Source organism: Loxodonta africana, chromosome 7, assembly GCF_030014295.1.
Source record: "Loxodonta africana isolate mLoxAfr1 chromosome 7, mLoxAfr1.hap2, whole genome shotgun sequence".
Taxonomy (NCBI): domain Eukaryota; kingdom Metazoa; phylum Chordata; class Mammalia; order Proboscidea; family Elephantidae; genus Loxodonta; species Loxodonta africana.
The window spans coordinates 66,346,437-66,370,863 of record NC_087348.1 but is presented as its reverse complement, the minus strand read 5'-3'; the positions used below and the strand labels follow the sequence as shown (position 1 = coordinate 66,370,863).

General features: G+C 46.7%; 1 protein-coding gene across 1 annotated transcript in view; it reads right to left on the bottom strand.

The window, feature by feature from the left end:
- Nucleotides 1-24,427, bottom strand: part of PLEKHA7 (pleckstrin homology domain containing A7) — a 154,252-nt gene that overhangs the window by 24,668 nt on the left and 105,157 nt on the right. Inside the window, exons 10-13 of the mRNA XM_064289452.1 lie at nt 22,122-22,592; nt 13,118-13,640; nt 12,506-12,592; nt 9,706-9,759 (exon numbers count right to left, since the gene is read on the bottom strand). Of these exons, the coding sequence (XP_064145522.1) occupies nt 9,706-9,759; nt 12,506-12,592; nt 13,118-13,640; nt 22,122-22,592 (1,135 nt within the window). The remainder of the gene's footprint in view (nt 1-9,705; nt 9,760-12,505; nt 12,593-13,117; nt 13,641-22,121; nt 22,593-24,427) is intronic.

Below are 24,427 nucleotides of genomic sequence, written 5' to 3'. Positions count from 1 at the left end.
CCATAGCAGAGATGGGGGTGTGTACTATGTAGAGTTCCAGTGTAGATGGACAGACAGCTGCTGGAGAGGTGGCCTTCACCTTCTACCCACTCCATCTGGGAGGTCCAGTAAGCTTGTGGGTGTGAATCAGGAACAGAAACATATTGCAAACATTCTCCTCAGAGGTCAAGCCACTCACATACCCAACTGTCTACACTCGTCTTCCTGAGAATCATCATCAGCAAATCCAAAAGGTCAAGGTCAAGAGGATGCCCTCCCTGCACTTTGGGTTGAGGATATATTCTGAGCTGCAGACCCATTCCCCACTCATTCCCATGCTCCCCAGCAGAGGGCAGGGACACTGTCTTACTTATCTTGGTAATGTCAGCCCCCCACATTGGCCTGGCACATTGGAAGGCACTCAACAAATGCTTATTCAATTGCTGCATGTTCAAAGGGAAACACATACAGGTCAGTGCTGTCAAGTTCCTGAAAAAAGGCAGAACTCCAGCCAAATTCTGCTCTTCAAACAGGCAGATTATGTGTACAAACATGTATACACACCATCACAGAACACATGGACCACTGCAACAAGCCACAAACAAACAGACTGTGCTCCCTTGTGCCAAGATAGGAGGCAGGGTGGAGAGGAGGTGGTGGAATTAATCCTGTTGATATTGTTGTCGGGTGACATCGAGTCGATTCCAACTCATAGTGACCCCATGCGACAGAGTAGAACTGACCCCACAGGGTTTTCTACGCTGTAATCTTTACAGGAGCAGATCGTCAGGTCTTCCTAGTGAACTAGAAACAGCTGAACTTCCCAGAGGAACCTGGGGAAAAAGTGGGTGAAGGCAGTGATGTCTTCACTGTGTCATAAGGAGCTTGTCTGTTCCCCAGTGGGCTGACCCGTGGCTCGTTTCCCAGATAGAAATCATTTTCAAATTGAGATATGCTTTGGGGACTTTTCCCCTTTTTTCATTTGAAGCTTTTTACAGATGACATCTCTTTGACACTTAAATAACAAAGCTGAGAATCTAACTGTGTAATGCCTCATTTATCCAACACCATCAGGAAAGGAATGAGGCATTCTACACACACAAAAAGGGCATTTTAAGAAAGGTGAAATCTTTTAAATGAAACTTGTTGATGGAAAGCTTTCTCAAATTAAGTCCTTCCCTGCCTTCATAAAATACTAACCAAAAATTCAATCTTTTTTTTTTTTTTTTGACGAATCTGAGTCATTATAAAAATCAGTAATGTAGAATCTCTTAGAAGCTAGCGTTTAGGGCTATTTGAAGTTTTATTAAATCCTCCCACATTTCTGTCCTTTCATTTTTGTTTTGGATTAATATACATAGTTTCTGTTCACTCTTGGGATATTAGCGCTCCCTCTTTTCTAAGATAGAACTTTCTCTTGTCTCCCTTTAACGTGCTGCTTTTAAGCTGCTGTGAGTTAGGAATTTAAACGATTACGTGCATTAGAATTAAAACCTCAACAGAGGTGACTTGTGGTTTTACCTTATATCCCGTCCCTTTAACTGGGTTTGGTAGCCTTTGAGGGTGTTCTTCCCACACGGAGGGACCTTGTGTTTTAACACTGCTGTGGTACTTAGCACATCAGATTAGAATATCCTGTTTGCTCGTCTGTCCTCACTAGACAGTAACCTAATTAGGGCTGGCTGTGGGAACTGTGATGTATCTTCTCTGCATCCTCAAAGTCCAGCCCAGGGCCCAGTAGTACTGAGGATATTTGGGCATGTTTGCTTAGTGAGTCGGTGAGTGTATCAAACAAGGTGAGTTGGCTCTGCTAGGGGTCTGAGACCTCTTCCTATAGAGTAAAAAGATTATGAGCTTTACAGCATGGGTTTCATGATTGCTGTTTACACAGCTTCAGTGTCCTTGAAGCTTCTGAATTTAGCTCTGTTCCATAGGGCTGAAGCTACTAAGAAATATTTTACCTGCAAGTAGTGTATTACATCTAGTTTTCCTTTGAAAATTGAGCTTTGTGATAGCAATGTTTAAATACATTTAAAATATCCACTATGCTTTCCCAGCATCTCTGTGATTAAAAAAAAAAAAAAAAAAAACAGGTCACAGAGGCACTGGTCCATTTGCAAGAGTCTGCATCAGAAAGGCGTCAAAGGCCATCTTACCTCACCCCCTACCATATCCCAAGACACCTTCTTGGGGCTCAAATGGCTGGACGCAGCACCTGCTTCCCAACCTGCAGCTTTTCTTGGAATGGTACGAGAGCTGGCCACGTTTCAGTCACTACTTCTGCATCAGTCAATGGGGCCAGGCGGGGACAGTTTTGTTCTAGTCCAGCTCCAGACTATCCATACCCTGCCGCAAGGCAGAGTCACCTAAATCTTAGGGCCACAGTGGAAGCTGAGGATACACTGGCTCCTCCAAAGGGATCAGTGATGGCTGTCTCCACCCTCCCCCCAAGAAACTCATGCTCAACTCCACAGACCACACTGGTCTCTGTCTAGGTCAGCCCTCGCTGTGGAGGCAGACAGGCGAGAATGGAAACACGACACAAGCTGGTGGCAAGCCAGGCAAGCACCCCCACCCCTTGGCAGCACAAAAGATGGAGTCACAGAACACCACAGATGAGAGGCTCAGCCTGGTGCACCAGCCAAAATGCTGAAGAGTGCTTCAGTACAAAGAAAATAAACCAAAATGACTTGCAGGAAGCCTGGGGGCGGTCAGGAGAGCCCCTGGTTAAGCAAGTGATGGAGTCGGCCCTGAGTCAGAAGCAATGGAATGCGGAGCTTGGAGACACAGATCAGATCATCTTACGCTTCTCCTGGGCCGACAGCCCCGTGCTGACTTCTTCAGCACTTTGTAAAGCACGTTGATCAAAGGTTCATTATTTTTTATCTGTTCCAAACAAAAAGGCAAATACAACAAAACGTAACAGGTGAGACATTAAACAACACTTGAAGAAGCCAGAATTTCTGGAACTGGCAAAGGGGAACCCTGAAGGAGGATGTGTGCTGTGCAATTTAAATGACCTGGTCTGAATCGTGCTTGTGCTACTTCTCAGCTGATCGACCTTTCCAGACATCAGTGTCCTCATCTATAACCAGGGGGATAACCAGCTCTGCCTGAAGGGGCCTTGGTGCAGGCTAGTTTATGTGAAAGTGCCTTCTCTTCTGGTTCTGCTGCAGAAGGCAAGAGGGAACATCACGGCTTTTCACCTTTGTGTCTTCCTTTGTCCTCCCTCATCCCATTAGAGATAGAGTCTTCAGACTGATACCATTTGTTCATCTCGCCCCCTCCCCCAACATTTTCCACCTGAAGGCAACCAGACCCTCACCTCCACACCTGCCTCACATCGAAATAATTACTATGTCACACCAATTATCCCCGGTGCTTACCGTTCGTTTTCGGAAACATAATCCCCACCCTCTGGGGCAGTGGATTTCAACCCTGGTTGAACTCTGGGATCACCTTGGGGAGCTTTAAAAAATATTGATGCCCAACTCCCACTCCAAGTGATTCTGGTGTAACTGGTCTGGGGTGGGATTGGGCACTGGGATTCCTAAAACTCCTCCTGATATGGCCAGGATTGAGAATTGCTGTTCTAAAACAAAGGAGCCCTGCGGGCACAATGGTTAAGTGCTCAGCTGCTAACTGAAAGGTCTGCAGTTTCAAACCCACCAGCCACTCCATGGCAGAAAGATGTGGCAGTCTGCTTCCGTAAAAATTATGGCCTTGGAAACCTTATGGGGCGGATCTACTCTGTCCTACAGGGTCGCTATGAGTCAGCATCAACTCAACCACCATGGGTTTCAGTTGGTTCTCCAACAGCGGTTCTGAGACCTTTGCAAGCATCAGAACCACCTGGAGAGCTTGGTAACACAGATTTGCTGGGCCCCACCCACAGAGACTCTCCTGGAGCAGCTCTGGGTTGGGACCTGAGAGCCTGCAAGTCTAACCAAGTCTCAGGCACAGCCGATGCTGCTGGCCTGGGGCTGCACTTTGAGAACCACTGCTCTGAAACTGCTTCTCAACCCTGGTTGCACATTAAGATCACCTGGGGAGTTTTTTTTTTAAAAAGAGAGCAATACCTAAGAATTAGCAATTAAATCAGTCTCTAAGGGGTAAGATTCAATCATCGATATTCATTTTAAAAATTTCCCTGGTAATTCTAGTGCATGGCCAGAGTTAATAACCTCTGCTCCTGAACAACAGACCTGAAACTTTAGTGTGACCAGGAATTGCCCCAGAGCTTGATAAAAAACGCAGAATTCTGGGCACCATCTCCAGGGTTTCTCATTAAAAAAAAAAAAGTTGCCATTGAGTCAATTTCGACTTATGGCAGCACCCCCCCACCCGCCCTAAGAGTAGAACGGTTCTCCTTAGGGTTTTCAATGGCTGGTTTTTTGGGCAGTAGATCGCCAGCCCTTTCTTCCAAGGCATCTCTGGATTGGTTCAAACTGCCAACGTTTTCTGTTAGCAGCTGAGTGTGTTAACCGTTTGCACTCCTCTAATTCAATAGAACCCTCCAAATTTGCATTTTATCAAGCTCCCAGGTGATCCTGAAATGAGTGGCCTCCCAAACCACAACTTAAGAAGCTGCTCTAGAAGCTAGCTTTGGAAAGAGGCCCTGAACCGAGAAGTCCTGATCCTAGATTCAAACAGGAAAACTCCAGAGGCCAGGCACCCAACACCACTGATCACATGTCCATCACCAGAGACAAGAGCCTCTTTGGGCTTGACTGCAACCTTCTCTCCCTACAAAGGCACCACCTGTGTGGCCTGCAGATACCCTCTTCCCCACCTCACCTTCCAGACTGTGCTTCCCAGCGGTGTAATAACCATTCGAGCTGTCACCAACCGTGCATCCCTACACCCCACTCGTCAGAGCCAGCCCGGGTACAGGGTTCTGAAGAGCAGAACTTCAATGCCAGAAATATAATTCAACGAATACAGCTTTCAGGTGGGCAAAGTACATGGTTTGGAAGAAAAAAGGCAGGTGTGAAGTCAGTTGCTGGGTTTGAATCCCAGCAGTGTAATTCTGCAGAAATTACCTAACTTTTCCTGGTTAGTAAAATGGGGATAATCGTCCCTACTGCACAAAATTGCTGACAGGATTAAATGAGAAAATGAATAGAAAGTGCCCAAAATATTGCCCAAAACACTTAACCAATGTAGAGGCCTTTTCATCTAGGCACCACCAAATAAAAAGACAGAGAAGTAAGCATTTCCAAAAAGAATGAGTATAGAGTATCTTCTAGGAGACTAGAGTGTGCCTGTGTTGGATGCACTTGGCAAAACAGGAAAGCTCACTTCAGGAAGAAAAAGCTCGAGGGTGTGCGGGGAGGCAAACACCACCAACTGATCAAGGGGAAAAATGGGCTCTGAATCCTGACTCGGCACACTTAAGCCTCTGGGACAGGTAGGGGGGAACATGTCAGCTGACCAGATGCCAGGCAGGGAGACTCCAAAGAGACTTACCTCCTTACCTCTTCCCCCAAGGACCAAAGAGGGACTTCTCAGTGGTAGGTCTACAGAGGTCACAGAGGGGTCTGTGCTTGTCTGTAGTCTACAGGGCCCATTCAATTGTGTTCACAAAGGCCCTCATCTCAGGGATCCCAGCTGGGCTCAGCAACTGCTTATTTTGTCTGGCATGTCATAGAATCTCAAGGACCAGTGGGCCTTAAAGATTTTCCTAATCCAACCACTAAGTGCCTTAGCTGTACCTCCAGTGACAGGGAGGTCACCTCTGCCTGAGGCAGCTCTTTTAGAAAAATCTTTCTCCTATTAAATTGTAGCTTCCATCTCTGTATCTTAATTCCTCCTTAGGGACACAGAAAATGCACCGGTAACATGCGAGAGTTTTATGTCTCTACGTCCCTCCAGAATAGTCTCTTCCCTAAGCTGATAAACAGCCCTAGCTCCTTCAGCCACATCCTACACTGTAGCTGTGTTAGCTGCTGCTGTGTTTCCTTTTTATGCCCAGCATGCTGTCCTCTTGGAGAACTCCTCACTCACTTCATAGGAGTCCTGTCCTGGGAGAACATCAACCTGGATTTGCAGGTGGCCACTTTCCCTGGCCATGTGGAGGCACCTCTTGTTCAGGAGGAAAGAAGGAAGCCAGCACACAAGGGAAAGAAGAGCACTGACGATGTGGCCTGAGTCCTCAAAACATCCTGACTACAGGAGCCAGTATATTCCCTTTTTGCCTTAGCAGGTTGATCGGGATTTCGATCACTTGCAAATAAAAGCATCCTCACAACACACTCCTTGGCCATGGTTCTGTAGGCCCTCAGACCTCTCCTCTGATTCCAGCCCTCCCCTTGGCTGGATCACTAAAGTGTGGACACTCATCTCGGAACCCCATACCCCGACTGGGTCTGAGCAGGGCAGGGTAGGTCCGCGGCCTCCCTAATCTGGGCACCCTGGCTCTCTGAGGGAGGCTGAGGCAGTGCCAGCCTTTCTGGCAGCCACACCAGACCCATGACTCACACACAGTGCAAACCCCAACATTTTTTTCCACGTGTGCTGTTGGTCAGCCAAGCCTCGTTCACTCTGCTGGTGCAGTTCATTTGGGGTCTGGTTCTCTGAGAAGAGCTGAGCCACTGGAGTAACAGCTACCAGACCAGGAAAATTTAGGTATCAATACAGCTGTTTTCCATGGCAAACATGGGCCGCTTTCAGGAAATTCAATCCATAGTTAATGTTCTGAGGGCACATAGCTCCTAGCTAGTAAAACACCCCAAGGATGTTGTTGTGTTGTTAGGTGCTGTGGAGTCAATTCCAACTCATAGCGACACTCTGCACAACAGAATGAAACACTGCCCAGTCCTATGCCATCTTCACAATTGTTGCTGTGCTTGAGCCCATTGTTGCAGCCACTGTGTCAGTCCATCTCCCTGAGGGTCTTCCTCTTTCTCCATGACCCTCTCCTTTACAAAGCATGATGTCCTTCTCCAGGGACTGATCTCTCCTGATAGCAAAGTATGTGAGATGTAGTCTCGCCATCCTTGCTTCTAAGAAGCATTCTGGTTGTACTTTTTCCAAGACAGATTTGTCTGGTCTTTTGGCAGTCCACGGTATATTCAATATTCTTCGCCAACAGCACAATTCAAAGTCGTTAATTCTTCTTCAGTCTTCCTTATTCATTGTCCAGCTTTCACACACAGATGAGGCGATTGAAAACACCATGGCTTAGGTCAGGTGCACCTTAGTCCTCAAGGTGACATTTTTGCTTTTCAATACTTTAAAGAGGTCTCTTTTCAGTTGTATCCTCAAAGATACAACTAGCTTTTCTCAATCACATCAAACACATGTAATTGACCCAAGCTCAGCTCCATAAAAAACTTCATGTCTTAAAGTATACAGCAGAAGCAGAGTTTTAAGAGTGGCTATGCAACAAGGTGATTAAGAGCACAGGCTTCAGGGTCATCTCTTTACCCATGCATGGGTGGCACCAGCAGCTACTTTTGTGGCCTTGGGAAAGTTATTCACCTCTCTAAGCTTCAGTCAGTAAAAAGAGGCTAACGCTGACTCACATGGTTACTAGGATGCGGGGAGGAGGGCTAATAATTTAAGTAAAACAGTGATTAGTTTCCATTTTAGAAACCCTGGTGGCGTAGTGGTTAAGAGTTATGACTGCTAACCAAAAGGTCAGCAGTTTGAATTCACTGCTCCCTGGGAACTCTATGGGGGCAGTTCTGCTCTGTCCTATAGGGTCACTATGAGTAGGAATTGACTCGACAGCAATGGGTTTTTTTTTTTTTTTTTTTAAGTTTCCATTTACCCTCTATTGTTATTAAACTTCTGTTGGGAGTCAGGAAACACAGGTTTTATCTTGATTCCAGGACCGACTTTAAGCTTCAGCCATCACACACAGACAGGAATCGGCAGACAGATATTTCCTACTACTCCCGTTCAGTTTATTAAGTTCCCCTGCATTTTCTACCAAGCACTCAGGGGAGCTTTTTGTGCTGCACCTGTGCTGCTGGTGAGCCGAGCCTCTCCCACAGCTCCCAGAACATTGCAGATGCTCCACAAATACTTCTGGGCAACTGACTGGTCCTGGGACAAAGTGAGAAGACAGAGCAGGGAGCATGGTGTGACTGGCCGCCAGGGAGGCCCAGGGCAGGTGTATGCACAGGGTAGGTAGAGGCTAGGGGGCTGGTGGACCTCTCTCCATATCACATGGAGGTGGCGCGAAGGCCCCCTGCCCTGTCCCATCAAGATGCACAGGATGGGCTAGGCTGCTACATTTAATCCACACAGCCATGTTTGTCCAAACAGTTACAATCCTTAGATATTACTACCATACTTAAAATACTCAAACTCTGTGCAATCGGACTGGCAAGTCAGCTAGAAAATGTTCTGGTTTTGAGAACTCTCCTTGTTTTCTGCATGTCCTAAAGCCAGGTCTGACTTTTGCTCACGGCACCATCCTTCCTAAAGCCTAGGCTAGAATCAGGACCTAGCCAGCTGTCCTCACCTCCCCTCCTCTGGCCCAACCAAGCCACCCCTACCCTGCTTCTCCTTAGCTCCCAATGCCTCCTGCCCTTTTATCTCAACCAATCCCAGTCCTCTGGCTCTTCAAAGCCTCACACATATACCACCTCCTCCCAGAAGCCTTCCCAGTATTCTAACCCACAGTGATACTCCTTATCTCAGCTCTAAGAACTGGGCCAAACAGATCTTTGTGCATTTATTGTGCATAAGTCTATTCTGTTTCCCCAACTCAGACTGTTTGGAAGTTTTTCAAGGCCAAAGAGTCTCAATTTTTCTCTTATATCCCCCTTAGGCTTCTGCTGAGCTGAGTACACAGCAAGTGCTCAGCAGATGAGTAAGTTAACTGGTTGATTTCTAGTCAAAGGCCCTGATTTTGCCTCATCATGAAGAGGCCCCCCATTTGCTGCATTAGGGCCTGACATTCATACCGTCACTCGTATGAGGCTGAATGAAGGTACCCTTATCTCAAGCCAGGTGCACTCTGGGAATGGGGAGGCATACCACTGTGGTAGTCACCTGGGTGTTCCACAAGCCCTTCTCCCACGTTCTCACCCCCACGGTTAATTAAAGGTCACATTCCTTGAGTCTATTTCATGGCTTGGGCATAAGAAGTGCTTTTCACAGTGGGAGCTTTCAGAGAGCTATGGGGACGAAACGATAGCAGCTCTCTTTCAGGCAGAATGCCCCTCACTTCTACAGGAGCTTTCTTGGGCTCTCTCTGTGCTGCAAAGCCTGATTCAGAGCCTGAAGCTTCATCACCTTCAAGGGCCCAATGTTCCTCTCCTAAGTGGAGAGAGGAGGCTACTGGTGAGCCACAAAGCCACGTAATTCCACATGCAGACTTCTCCACCGGCAACAAAACCAAACAATCCACTAAACTACTTGTGGCTGACAACACACATCAGTGGTACTCTATGAGCCACACACACACCTGCCCCCACTGGGGACTCTGAAGATGTGACAGGTTGTTATTGGGAGGCATCTTCTCGTTCTGACCAAGGAGAAGAAGAGATCAAGATGAGCGAGAGCCCAAAACAGCAGGATTCACAGGAAAGTGAGGAGAGCCCATAGTTTAAGGCTGTGAGAATTGAAACTCTTCTGATTCAGACAGGACACATCTGCATGTGGGATTCAAATTTGATAAGACCTGCATGGCCTTAGGGCTTGGCTTCAAGGAGGCCGACACTCTCAGAAAGGTGAGTGTCCATGGGAGGCAAGACCCTTTATGTTACTCACCTTTAGGTCCAGGTACTCCAAGTCTTTCTTCAGCTGGAGGTAGGTATCATCAGCCTTCAAATGAAGCAGAGAGGAAAAAAAAAAAAACAGTTATGAACACCAAGGGCTTCCATAACTCAGGACTTCACATGTGAATCATTCACACTGTACAGGCTGAAGGACAAGGGACCCCAGCAGACCAGCACATCCAGGGCCACAGAGGAAGCACAAATGTCTCGCTGCAGCTCAGGGGCCCCTTTCAGCATGGCAGATCTGCGGGTCAGTATAGGGAGGGCCAGCTTATCTCCTGCTGGCTGGGAGGAGGGTTTGATGGGGAGGGAGGTGACAGCACACACCCACCAGAAGGCTAGAACAGCAGCGTAGCTAAGGTGGGTGATGAGCTCCTGAGACTAGGGAGAGGTCTGCCTGGAAGAGGACATGTTTACGCCTGAGTTACGGTCCATCAATCACCAATGTGCCAATTCTTTCATCAAACCTTTGGAATGGGTCACTTCAAATGCATGAAGCAAGATGACCCCCTGACTTGTGTAAATGGGTGCCTGGAAGAAGCAGGGTGATGGCGTGGGTGGCCCAGGGAAATCCCAACATAAATTGGGCTCCAGAACAATAAGCAACAGCAGTCACTGGGAATTTCCTGTAAGTCTTGGCTCTTTTCGCTTAGCACGGAGCCAATGTGGCCATGCGAGGAGCCAGTGGAGAGAACGCCAGGGTCAGATCTATCTGCTGATGGTACCTCTGACAGTCTGTCGAGTTCTTCAGAATAATTACTGGGAACAGTGAGAATAAGACTCTTTATTTCCTAGAACTCACGCTCTCCTGTGGAGCAGATCACAGAAGCTAACTGTGAAGTAGAGGGGCCATCAAAGCTTAAGAAAAACAGTCCAGGAACCACTTTTTCAACAGACTAAGAGGGCCTCCCAGCAAGCCAAGAAAAGCCAGGATGGCCAAGGTGGTCCTTGCTTACTGCTCTGATGTGAAACAATCACGCAAATAATGATGTGAGAAGCTCAGGCAGTGCTTTTAAGCATGGGAGGGCCTGAAGGACCATTGTCAAGGACACTAGTGGCTTGCAAGATCTTATCTCTGTCTACTAAACTGTTCCCGTACCCATCTCTACTTCCCCATCAGCTCGTCCCTATTCACTTTCCACAAGAATAAGAACAGAGCAGGGGCATGTTATTAAAAATCACCCAGATTCACAACTTATGGTCTTTGCACATGTGCCCTTCTGTTCAGTTTTTTTTTTTTTTTTTTTAATGCATTTCTTGAGTCCCAAAGATCTCACTAAAACAAAACAGGTAAGGAAGGTGATGGTCCCCTCCCTTCCTCAGCTGTCTCCTGTCTAGCTCTTTGCAGCCCCGAGGGACAAGCCTCATGTGGCTGAATCCATTTCTGCTTGAGGACAAGCCTGGGGAGCATCTTTAAGCTGGTCGAGAAGCCTGGGAGAGTGGTTCCCAGGCCACTCCTCCAGGAGCTTGCCTGCAGAACCCCAGTACCCTGGGAAGAGTTTAGAACACTGTGCCAGACAGGACTTTGGCTCCAGTCTGCACGGTACTGGCTGAGGGACCCTGGGCAAGTCATTTCTCCTGGATCCACTGCCTCATGTGTGGCAATGACCCCTGTCCTGCCCAACCTCTCCCAGGTTATTGTGAGGTTCTACAGGATAAGTGATGTGAAGATGCTTTGTTAATCAGCAGGACACTGTCGAGATAGGAGAGGGCACTATGCATTCTCCCTCCAGTCTAACCCAGGCCCTTCAACAGTCCAAGGAGTGCCCAAGGTGCCAACAAGGACAAGAACCAGCATAGCCCTTTGGACATGACCACACACTAGCCTGGCAGTCAATATTTACAGCCAGAGAAGCCACAGTTCAGGTCACTCACACCACATGCAGCCACCCTCCCTAGCACCAGAGACGTGGGCTCCACCACCACCAGACCATGTCTGGCGGCTGCATCCAAAAGCAAACAGGCAGGGAACGAGGGAGACAGCCAGACAACAAATACAGACTCGAGCGCGGGCACGAGGGAACATAGGCCAGCATGTCACTCCTGCCCCCGAGTGGCCCGGTGCAGACAGAGCCCACCAGCGCTGACCTGGGAGGTGGGAAAGGTCAGCTGGTGCTGCAGTAACTGGCCGACGGCAAAATCTCGCACACTGGCCAGCTTGGCCTGGTGCCGCCGTAACCGGGTAAGAAGCAGTGAGAGCTCCTCCAGCTGCAGGTGTGTAGACGCATCACAGGGAAATTAGCCACCACAGGAGCACGACGCTATAATTACTCTTCACCCATGCCGGAACAGCACTGATGTGACATCATTAAGCAATTATTGCATTAACTCTGCCATTAGGGCAAATAAAGGTGCTGGCAGAAAGGGGGCTGCAGGAAGTAGTTTTTTTCAGGAGTATAGCAACCAACAGTGCAGCCTCACCAGACTTGAGCTTTGAAAACAAAGTAGTCAAAGTGAGGACCCGGAGAGAAAGGAGAGAAGCTAAAGGGAGAAAGGCAGGTAGCTGGAAAAAGCTTCAGGCAAACTCTACCCCGAAGTGAAGACAAGCCCAGTATTCCCCTCTATATCCCTCTAAGCTCTTTACCTCACCTGGAGAGGACCCACTGTTACCCGATGACATTGAGCAAGTCACTGGACTTTTCTGAGCTTTGGTTTCCTCAACTCTCAAATGGGGTGAATAGCTGTCCTATAGACTGCCTTTGGCAGCCCCAGTGGGAAAAACTCCAAAGAGATAGTGCTTTGTGGACTGTCTCATATCATTCACTTGGAGAAGGAGGTGAGGAGCTGCTTACCGATTTTCCATGTAAACTGGGAGCGCTGACCGTGTGGGTCATGTAACCCATGGAGGGCATGGAGCGTCTGTCCACATGAGAGGAGTTCTGCAGGTGGGGAGCAAGAAGTCACGCTGAGGTCGGGCCTCTACCACTCACTACCAAAGCAGACTACCACACAGCACTTTACCTCTCTGAGCCTTAGGCTCCTCATCTGTAAAATGGGGATGCATCCTAACCTCACTGGGTTAGTATGATAAACTGTGAAAGCACTTTGGAGAGTTAAAACTTACCAATAATTGAGCTGATCTAACACAGACATCTTTTCCTGCCTTCCAAGCTGCAGGGAAGCAGAGTTCCAGTTGTGTGACCCTATCTATGTAGATTACTTCACCTCTCAACACCTTAGAGTCCTCATCTGTAAAATGGGCATTACAGCATCTACCTCACAGGGCTGTTTTAAGGATTAGAGTTAAGCAAAACAAAATCTTCAGAACTGTGCCTGGCACAAAAAAGTACTGCATAAGTGTTAGCTATCATTATTATCCCAAATCGTTCAGACCCGTGCTTAAACCACAAGAGGCTCCGGCACCCTAATGCTGGGCCCCAGAAGCCTCCTGACCCAAGCCTCACCTTGATGGTGTGGCCCCGCGCCTTCCTGGGAGAACCCCCCAGTGAGATGTCCACGCTCCTCCTCTGGTCAGGTGGCTTCACAGTAACCCTCTCAGCTGGCGTGTATGGCCGCCGGGGTGGGAAGGCTCTTGGGGGCCCCGGAGGAGGGATGTCAGAGGGAGACGGGGGCACGGAGATGGAGCGGGGCACCTCTAGCATGCTCCTGCTCCGGCCCTGGTCAGTGAACTCTGGGGAGCCTGCACAGATGGGCGCTGTGGGACTACCATGCCGGAACTGCTGGCGCTGCTGCCACTCGTAGAGCTGCCACACGGTGCCATCCCGGTGTGCCCGGCGCTCTTCACTCGACATCTTCAGATGGCTGGCTCGGTCCTGCGCGTACTTGTAATCACTCGGCAGGTTGCGGGGTGGGGGTGAGGAACTCCCCGAAGGGTGTCGGGTATTCTTGGGAACAGTCTGATAGTTTTCTGGGAAGGACAGGGGCTGGCTAGGACCCTGGCGAGGAAGTGTCTGTTCCGAGGGAAGGCTGAGGAGAAAGGGGAAGGACAGGTAAGACAACCAAGCAAGTGGTCTGCCAGGCTTTCGGAAACAAAGCCGGGCATGTGAGGGAATCCTGTAAAAACCCCAAAAGAATTATCAAAGGAGACCTCCGGGACTTCAGTCACTTCCCGTCTTTGTGGAGGACTTCAAAACATTTTTCTCTACCAACCACCCTGCCATGCTGACTTGGCTACTCCCCTACCCCTGTTACTTCAAGCGCAATGTAATCCAACCTGCCTTCTCCTTCTCTCCCTCTTGCCATCAGTCAGGTCTTCCAATGGGTGTGCATATTTCTGGGAAAAGCCTCATAATTCTGCAGGCTACCAAGATTTTTTTCCCTCTGACTTTATCCTAGCACCAAAGTTCTGGAAGCTCTTCCAGGAAGTGGCTGGCATCATTCTTCCCTTTTCCTATTACTCCAGTCCACACGTTCATTATTTACCTCCACCCAGGCAACCGCGAGACCTTCCTAACTAGTTTCCACCCTGCACACAGTCAACTGATAATCCAACCACTCTTTGCTCCAAAAACTTCGATTGCTCCACACTGTTCTATGATGTAAAATCTAAATTCTTTAGCCTGACAGTGGTAGCTCTTCATCATCTAACCTCAACCTACCTGGATCTCCCATCTGCCCAACAAGCACCTTCCTCTTTCAGACCTGCTTTCTTCTTCTCCTACGAGAGCCAGGACTAGCATGAGGCAAGCCAGGTGCCCCTCTCGGGTGTGACCATGCACCTGGGGGAGCCTGAGAAAGCCTCATCCAAGTCTTGGCCCAGCCTCTCTCAGTGGAAAGGGCAGAGGTAGGCTGACCTGGGTTCGAATCCTAGCTCCACCAATTGCTGACTATGTGACCATGGGCAACTTGCTTGAATACTCTGAGCCTTGGTTTCCTTACCTCTAGCATGAGAACAGTATTCCCTGCCTCATAAGACTGTGCAGAGGAGTAAATGAGACAACAAAGAGAAATGCAATCTCCGTGCTTGATACTCAAAAAGTACTTGCCCGGTGTGTACATCCCTCCCTCCTGTGTGTATTTTCAGAATATTGTCTTTCCCTCTCTCCACCTGTATTAAAAAAAAAAAAAACCAAGCCCATTGCCGTCGATTCGATTCTGACTCATAGTGACCCTACAGGTCAGAGTAGAACTGTCCCATAGGGTTTCCAAGGAGTGGCTGGTGGATTGGAACTGCCAACGTTTTGGTTAGCAGCTGTAGCTCTTAACCACTATGCCACCAGGGTTTCCCCCACCTGTACAGGCTCCCTTATTTACCCAAATCTTACTCATTCTCCAGGACCCTGTGCCATCCTCTTCCACAGGGAGCCATCTGCAACTGCTGCAGCCTTCCTCTGCTTTGACCTAATTATCATATTGTCTGTAACTTTTCCAAGGTCCTGTACTGATGTAACCTTTTCATACTTGCAAGTCATCTCTTCCCCAGGCAAGCTGTAAATCCTTAAAGGGCAGGAACTGTGTCTCACACACTACAGTATTGTCAACAGTCTGAGAAAGCCTGAACACATTACCAGCCCTTCAACAAATGCTCCAGCATACAAAAACTCATATGATTTTGAAAAATACTACCAACTTGCCATCTTATTCTCAGAGAAGAAAAATTTAGCAAGGGACAAAGTATGGAGTTTAATTACACCTTAAATGTCTATACTGTGAGGCTGTAAGACGTTGGAAAAAGAGATTAGGTTTTGGAGTCAGACAAACCAGGGTTTGTAATCCTGACTCTCCTTCAATCAATTTTATCTAACAAACTTTTACATAGTACTTAATTAACACGTACCAGATGGTGTTCTAAGTCCGTGCTACTCACGTGGGCCACCAGCATCAGCACCACATGGGCACTTATTTGAATGCAAATTATCTGGCTCCATCCCCCCAAAATACCAAACCCATTGCTATCAAGTAGATTCCAACTCATAGCAATCTTATAGGACAGGGTAAGACTGCCCCATAGTGTTTCCAAGGAGTGGCTAGTGGATTTGAACTGCTGACCTTTTAGTTAGCAGCTGAGCTCTTAAATCAGAAACTTTAGGGGTGGGGTCCAGAGTCTGGGTTTTAACAAGCCCTCCAGGTGACTGATGTGTGCTAAAGTTTGAGAACTGCAGTTTTAATTGTTTTCAAGCTCAACTCAATCCATCACTTCTAGCTATATGACCTCAAAAAAAAAAAAAAAAACGAATCCACAGTCGTCAAGTCAATTCCAACTCACAGTGACCCTACAGGGTTTCCATGGAGTGGCTTGTGGATTAGAACTGTTGACTTTCTGATTAGCAGCTGTAGCTTTTAATCACTGTGCCACCAGGGCTCCATATGACCTCAGGTAACTGTCATTTTATATACAGTCTGGGTCTCACTTCCCTTACTATAAAATGGGGATAAGAAGAACCACTTAATAGACTGTTGTGAGGATTAGAAATAATTGTCATTCAAAAACGATAGCCTATTTTTCCTTTTTAGTGTTATCATTATAATCACAGGGGGTGACTTTAAGGTCTCTTCAACCCAGACAACTGGTCTTGGTAGTGAAACCTGTCTGCATGCCACTAGGTGGCAGGGTTTGCTGTTGATGTTCCAACAGCACGGGATTCAGGATCTCTGAGGAATCCTGAATCCTCAAACAGGGGTAATGGCGGTGACAGTGGCAGAAACCAAGCTGGGGGCTTCCACTGGGCAGTTTGCTAGCCATTGTTTACTCTGCCAGGAGCAAAATGTAAACTACGCAAAGTGTGTCCTAGCTGTGCTTCCACCCATCCATACCCCTCCAGTCTAGTTCTGCAGCCCACATTTGGTGTGGGCAGTGTCTGGATGGTGGAAGTCCCCCACTGTGCAGTGCCCCATGGCCCTGAGCTGATCCTTCAATCTATACCCTCTGGTTGTGTGCTGTCCTGCCATCCCCCCAGTGATGGCCATTTGGGGATGAACCCAACGGTACCAGCAATGTTGGTGAACCCTGGCTCCAGAAGCCAAACGATGATAACTAACCGATGGCAGAGAGAGGGACATATGCGGTAGGGTCCTAAGATGAGGTGAGGATGCCCTCAGGAGCAGGCAGGAGCTTCCAGAGCAGTCTGAATCTGAGAGCAGATCCATTTGCTGCCCCGTCACCCCCTACCCAAAAAAAAAAAAAAAGGGCTCAAGCTCTCCTGCCCTCACACCTGCTCTGTGGCTGTGTGGTTTTCCCTTCACAGAAAGCATGAGACAGGGTATTCTGCACAGCCACTACAAAATGGTCATGTTGAAATATAAACTCATTTTTCATAACGATTATTTATGCAGAAGATATTCCTGACCCTAACTCCTTCCCTAACCCTCACATCACAGGACTTTCACTTTCACTTTCTACTCTGTTCCTTATTGTAGTGTTTGAGTCCCCTGCCCCCCCTTTTTTATTTTACCAAATATGCATTACTTTAAACACCAGAAAAATTGAAAGGTTAGAATTTCAAAACCGTCTCTTAGAATGTTATAAGATTCTACGGTATATCAATTTGTCCCTCCAAAACTATCATTCTTAAGGAGTTTAGTGATGCAAAATATAGTACATATCTCCAAGTACTGAAAGAACAGTTAGAAATAACCCCTTGTGTGGTCTAGGGCTAATAATACAGAATCATAAAACCAAAAAACCAAACCTATTGCCGTCAAGTTGATTCCAACTCATGGCAACCCTATAGGACAAAGTAGAACTTCCCCATAGGGTTTCTAAGGGGCAGCTGGTGGATTCAAACTGCTGACCTTTTTTTTGGTTAGCAGCCAAGCTCTTAACTACTCCGCCACCAAGGCTCCATACGGGATCATACTGCAATCCAAATAACCTCCTCCCAATCCCTGCATGCTCAATCTATTGAGATAAAAAAAAAATTGAGATAAGGATGGTCCTAATCACACACACAAAGTGGAAATATGCATCTTCTATTATTTTCAAATGGAAAATGCAGGAAGTTTTTTTATTAAACAGACAGATCTATTTATTACTTGACTATAGGAAATTATACACATATCTTCAATGGAAAAAAAAATCTGGGACTGTGAGATGCAAAATTTTCGATACAAGTGGATTATCAGGCTGAGCAGACACTGCTCACTCAGAGACTGACAGCACTTTCTTCTCAAAAGGGTAATCTATACTCTGCCTTCAATTTCTCATTTTCACTCCCTTTTCAGCTCATTGATATCTGCTTCCACCACTGGAATGAAATTCCTTCTACCGTGTTCAATGAACTCTAAAGCCAATGAATTGTTTTCAGCTATAGTCCTGATGGCAGCCTGGGGCGCTCCCCAGTCCACCTCTCAACTCCTTGCTCAAGGTTGTAAACTGATTTCTCATCCTTTAGCTCCATGATGCATCCCACACCCCTAAATACAGGCTGTTGTGTGTAGAACTTTAAATGCAGACTTAAGAGCTGACAGAAATAGTTTTATAGAGACATTTCACAACCAACAATTTATAAAAGTATTATCAGTCACCTAGTTTTTAAAAGTCCTTTCTGTACCCGTGCCACAAAGGGTTTCCCACTGGCCATGCCATTTTCCTGGTTTCTTCCTGCCCTCCCGTCCTATTACTCTGCCTCCTGACCTAACTTCTAAATTCTAGCTCTATTAAGTAGGGCAATTCAGGTCTGCCCATTTAAGCCCATCAGGAAGCTCAGGTGAACAAGCCAGTTGCTGTCGAGTTGACTAACACTCAGAGCAACCCCATGTGTGTCAGAGTAGAATTGTGCTCTACAGAGTTTCAATGGCTGATTTTTCAGAAGTAGATCTCCAGGTCTTTCTTCCAAGGTGCCTCTGGGTAGACTCAAACCTACAACCTTTCAGTTAGCAGCCAAGGGCGTTAACTGTACCACTCAGGGACTCCAGTGGAACAGATGGCCTTTGCTATTAAGCACAGGACCAACAGAGACCCTGAGGTTCCAGACTTCCTGCAGTGATACCCAGCCTTCTTGGAAGGCAACCGACCCAGAAGTCATTATTTGCAGCACCTTGCATGGCTGACTGAGCTCCTTCCAATTAGGCTCTCCCCTGAGAACACTCCAGTTTTCCTCCTACTTCTCCTGCTCAGTCTTCTTCATGGGGACTTCACTGTTGCCTAACCCTTGAGCTAGCAATTCCCAGGGTTCTGTTTTTGGCTTTCTGCTATTGTTCACTCTAAGCTAAAGATTCTCAATCCTGGCTGCACATTAGAGTCATCGGGTTGTGTGTGTGCTGGGGAGGGGGGCTACTTTTTAAAAACCTGATGTCCAGGCTCCTGCCCAGACCAAAGGAATCAGAATTTCTGGGTGCGGGATCCAGGCCTCAGTAAATGTTAAACCTCTCCAGGTGATTATAATGTGCAGTCAAGCGACCAGTTTCTCAATTGCAGCTGTACGTTGGGATCACCTGGGGAACTGTTAAAACATACTGATGCCTTCACCTGCCACAGACTGATGAAATCAGTTCCCTGGGGTAGGGCCTGGGCTTCTTACTATTTTCTTAAGCTTCCCACATAATCAGTTGTGCAGCCAGGCCAGGGTGAGGATCATTGCCCTAAGTATTCCACCCTGGGTAATCTCAACTACTGTCAAGGCATCAGTCACCATCTCTAGGGTAATGACTCCTCTATCTCTCTCACCTGAACCCACATTCCCTATGACCTACAGGTCGTCTCCACCTGGATACCCCATAGACACCACATCCTCTCCAAACTTCTTTCTCCTATGCTTGCATCTTATGCATGGCACCACTTCCACCTTATTAAACAAGCCAAACCTGAATGTTAATCTCAACCCCACCTGTGCCCTCCCCACCTTCCACCATGAGGTTAAGTCAGCTCACCAAGTCCTGTAACCTACCCAACTTTAACGTCTATTTATCCTATCCATTTCCTCCTCGGAAACCCTGGTGGCGTATTGGTTAAGAGCTACGGCTGCTAACCAAAAGGTCAGCAGTTCAAATCCATCAGGCGCTCCTTGGAAACCCTATGGGGCAGTTCTGCCCTGTTCTATAGGGTTGCCATGAGTCAGAATCTACTTGACGGCAACATTTTTTTTTTCCTCCTCACAATCCTCACCATCTTCACTGCTTTCAGTTAGGCCATGTGCATCTCCTACCCACACTATGATCACATTACACTCAATCATTTTCTTTTTTCAAGTCTCTTCTCCATCTAAATCATCTTCCATACTGTTAACCTAAAACAGTAGTTTCTGAGTGCTGATACAAAAAAAAAAAAAAAAACCCAAACCCACTGTCGTGGAGTGATTCTGACTTAAGGCAACCCTACGAAACAGAGTAGAACTGCCCCACAGGGCTTCCAAGGAGCGGCTGGTAGATTTGGACATCAACCTTTTGGTTAGCTGTAGCTCTTAACCACTGTGCCAGCAGGGATCCTAAGGGCTGATGTGAGGGAGAAAACAAACACTCACTTTTGGCAGAGTATAAACTGAAACAGCATCTTAGCATCTTTGGAGGGCAGTTTTGTAATCTCTCTCATAATTAAAACTGCATGTACTCTTTGACTCAGTTATTCCACTTCAAGCAATTTGGCCTTCACATATACTTGCCCTTGCATGCAAAGATAACTATGCAAGGATATTCGTTACACTATAGTTTGTAATAGGAAATATTTGTAAGCAACTTAATTGTCCATCAATAAGGGAATGATATATCTATACAATAACGTACTCTGCAACATTCAAAATGACTGATATGTCTATATGTGCTGATATGAAAAAAACAGCCAAGATGTGCACACACACACACACACACACACGTTAAGATACACTAAGTGAAAAATCCAAGTGGAAGAACAAGATTCCTTCTTTCTTTCCTTTTCAAACACAATGGTTGATCTTTGGGACTAACCAGGAGTGGAACTAGGATTCTGAGATAAGATTGGAGGACACTTATGTGTTTGGATTTTTTACCTTTGAGCGTACTGTTGACATTATTTGAAGGTACTGAGCTAAGGAACATTTACATGTCTAGCTATGAATTTGGCCATAAATGAGTGATTAGTAAAAAGAAAACTAAGCTAACTAAAAGCATGACAATTAACAACACTGGGGAAAACAAAAAATGGGCAACAAAAAAAATTTAATTCTAGTACACTACACGGTAAATATTTACATCATGCTAATAATGTTAAATGCCAACTAGTGATTTAATCAAAAATTATGCTGGGATAAAGTAAGTGTATGTCTGTTAGAAAGGAAAGGGTAGAGAGGGGAAATAAAAGACTTAAATCCTTATCTTCTAGTATAGAATGTCAACAGATAACTAAAACTGAAAAATGAAGAAATGGCAGGATATTTATCTTATTTGTACATACAGAGGCAAACAGGGAAAACTGATAAATGAATTGAGAGTGACTGCCTCAAAGGTGCAGGAATCAGGAGTAGGATGGGTAGGGGTTGTACTATTTAAGTTCTTAAGCTATGTACAGGTATTTAATAAAAATCTGAAGAACCAACAGGTAAACTAAAACTCTCTTATTTTGGGTGGGTTGCATCTGAGTCATCTGGCAAATTTCTTCAAACATACGTGGACTTGCAGCATTAGAACTGGGATGTGACAAGAGCTGTCTAGTCTGAGAAATCTTCGGCAGCCAATGGACAATTTCACATGGGTTTCACCACATCTTTGATGTGGTGAAAAACAGGTGAAACTGTACACTACAGATTAGTAAGCAAGCACACGTAAGCTCGTGAGTACTTGCCTATTGGGTAATCTGCCCCTCGGAAGGTGGCAGACTTGGTCTGTGGCCACTCCAGCCCATAGGGAGGTTTCTGAATGCAAAATGGCTTTGCTATTACATCTCCCACTAGTGATTTAGTGGCTTCTGGGGATTAACCAGGATGTTGGGTGACTGCAAATTCTTCACGTCCATAAACATGTCCTAATTAATCTAAAATTATAATAAAATACAGGCAGTGCTTTGCAAATAGCAAGAGATGCATGCCTTCTAAATAATTTAAAAACTGCTTCCTGAAGGAACGGATATGATAAAGCCTAATGTCAACAGTGCCTAAGCACTTTCTTCTCTATGTGCCTGGAATTAAAAATGGAACTGTATTTACTCTGGTTTCTACAAATATTTCAAGGATGCAGAGACTCAGCAGCATAAGAGGAGAAGATCAGTTACTATCTACATGCTGAAAGGCTCAAGGCACTCTCTCAGGGAACAGAGAAGCCTCCAGAGATAAAATCTCCTGTGGGTTTTGGAGACTGACCAACCCGGGTTTGAACCCTGGCTCTGTCACTTATCTGTGTGCCCTGGGCAGGCTCCTTCACTTTCGAGACCCAGTTTGTCTATAAACTGGGGATATCGCCTCCTTCTTGCAGAGTTGTTACGGGATTTAAGGAGATAAGGGAGGTAAAGAGTTTAAGGTCACATTCAGCAAGTGCTACGTAAATGATAACTACCGTTTTTACATTATGCTCGTTATTAGCAGTGATCCTGAGTGTATTACTGACCTCCTGCCGTCTCCCTTCGAGGCCTTTGCCCAGTGCTCCACCTGAGCAAGGCTGCTCTTCTTCTGGCTGTGCTTTTCAGAGTTGGTCCTGGGAGGAAAGGCCCGCTGGTACCCACCAGTCTCGTTCTGCTCTCCTGGACCATATGAGGCTGGCAGCATGCCATTCTTCTCTGCACGCTGGGGCTGTGCCTGTTGGCCTCTCGAGCCACCAGGTAAATCCACAAACAAGGCATCCTCCTCAGCTGACACGTATGGGGACCTGGCCTTGCTCCTGTCCCGCTTGCCCTCCAGTGGGTCCCTCTGGGAACGGTATCCTTCTTCCTCCTGTTCCTGCCTCTCAAAGCCATAGGAGTCATCATGACCACGATGAGGACAATCTCTTGCATGTCTGGGTCCCACACGGCCACACTCTCGACAGGCGTCTGTGTGGTTGGCCTGGGGAACTGCCTGCCGCTCCACCTTCTCCACATCCCTGCAATGACAGCAGCACATTCAGCCCACTCCAGACACCACAGCTGTGTCTCCCACTATAAGGTACCTTTCTCCCTGCCACACTGGGGCAGACTCCTAGCTCTGCCTATATTCCAATTACCTGGTGCCAGGGACACAGCAGGGGCTCCATAAGCTTTGCAGAATTTGGATTAGGGAGGCAGGGAAACACACTCCAGCCCAGCCCAGATGGACTAGAAAAATTACCAGGGACCCTTGGATTGGGGCAGCCAGTCTACTTGTATTCCTTGGTAAAAGGGTCCTGGCCCTGAAATCCATCACTTCAGGAAATCACCAAGCCAGAGGGATCTCCACTTCAAGCTAATAGTATAAGATGCAAATGCTGCTTCGTTTATATGTCAATAGCCAGACCCCAATTGTCCATGTAACAATCTCAGAATCTCAGCTGCTAATAAGCAACACAGGCTCAGATGAGAATCAGTCTAGCATGGGGTCTAGTTAGAATGTAAATATAAAGTGAAAATACAATCCCCAACACAAGGTCTGCTTCTTATTATGTGTAGGCCCAAATGTTGACCTTAACCTAGGCCTAAAGGCCTAGAGAACAGAAAAAACCAATTACACATCTCACTGCCTAGGTACTAATACTTTTTTCCATGAAAACCCAAAGCTTTGTGGGGAAAAAAAAAGGAAACCCTGGTAGCTTAGTGGTTAAGAGCTACAACTGCTAACCAAAAAGGTTGGCATTTCGAATCTACCAGGCGCTCCTTGGAAACTCTATGAGGCAGTTCTACTCTGTCCTTTAGGGTCCCTGTGAGTCAGAAGCGACTCGACGGCAATGGGTTGTTTTGTGTGTGTGAAAAATAGTGCTTCTTTGGATCTCCTTTTTTCCATCACTAAACCCATTGCTGGCAAGTAGATTTTGATTCATAGCAATCCTATCACTAGGGGACATCTTTTATCCCTCTTTCCTGTATTGATTCCCTTTCTTTTGGTAACAGCATTTCAGTTTTCCTTTGGGGCCACCCTTCCCCAACTCTTTCTTAGTCCATGTGGTTTGGGTGCTGCTGACTCTACTCCTCCCCATTAAACTGAGGCTTCAGAGTCTCAGTGATTGGTTTAGTGGTTCACACATGACCCAATCCAGGCCAGTCAGAGTTAGTCCTGAGACTTTATGAAGCCAACACCAAAGAAAGCAGAGCTACAAAATGAAGAAAAAAAAAGAATCCTAAAGACTTGGTCTGAGTTCCTGAATCCAGCCATGTCTAAACCACAGTCCCTTTCTCACTTAAGTCAGTTTTGAGTTTGGTTTCTGTTACTTGCACTGGAAGAAGTCCTAGTAGATCATTTTATAATGGCAACAATGGATGGCCATCTCTGAGGGCCCTTCCATCACTAAGGTTCAGTGGGTCTATGAGCTCCAGTAGTAGGAACATATGGGAGACAGTCAGGAGATAACACTTTAAGAAAAAACAATCCTTATGCAGGCTTATAAAGGGACAACTCTGCTGCACAACGTACACATCTTAGGTTTTAACTTCTTCCTTTAATCCTCTATAACTACATCACTGTCATTCCAACCAGTGTCTTTTAAGTTGCCTAAAATGCCCGTTATCTTCTTTACTATTTCTCAAATTCAGGAAACCGCCCGTGGGGGTTGTGCTAAGGCTGCTGCCTAGATTAGAGATCTTGCTGCTCTCTGGATCACACGGCTTTATAGCCTGGCATACTGCTTTGGGTTTCATTTGCTCTGATGTTTCCAACCAGTTACTCCAATTGTGAAACCTAAGTAACTGTACTACCTTGTTATTCACACCCCAAAGATAAACAGCACCTTGTCATAAAAGCCAGACAGTG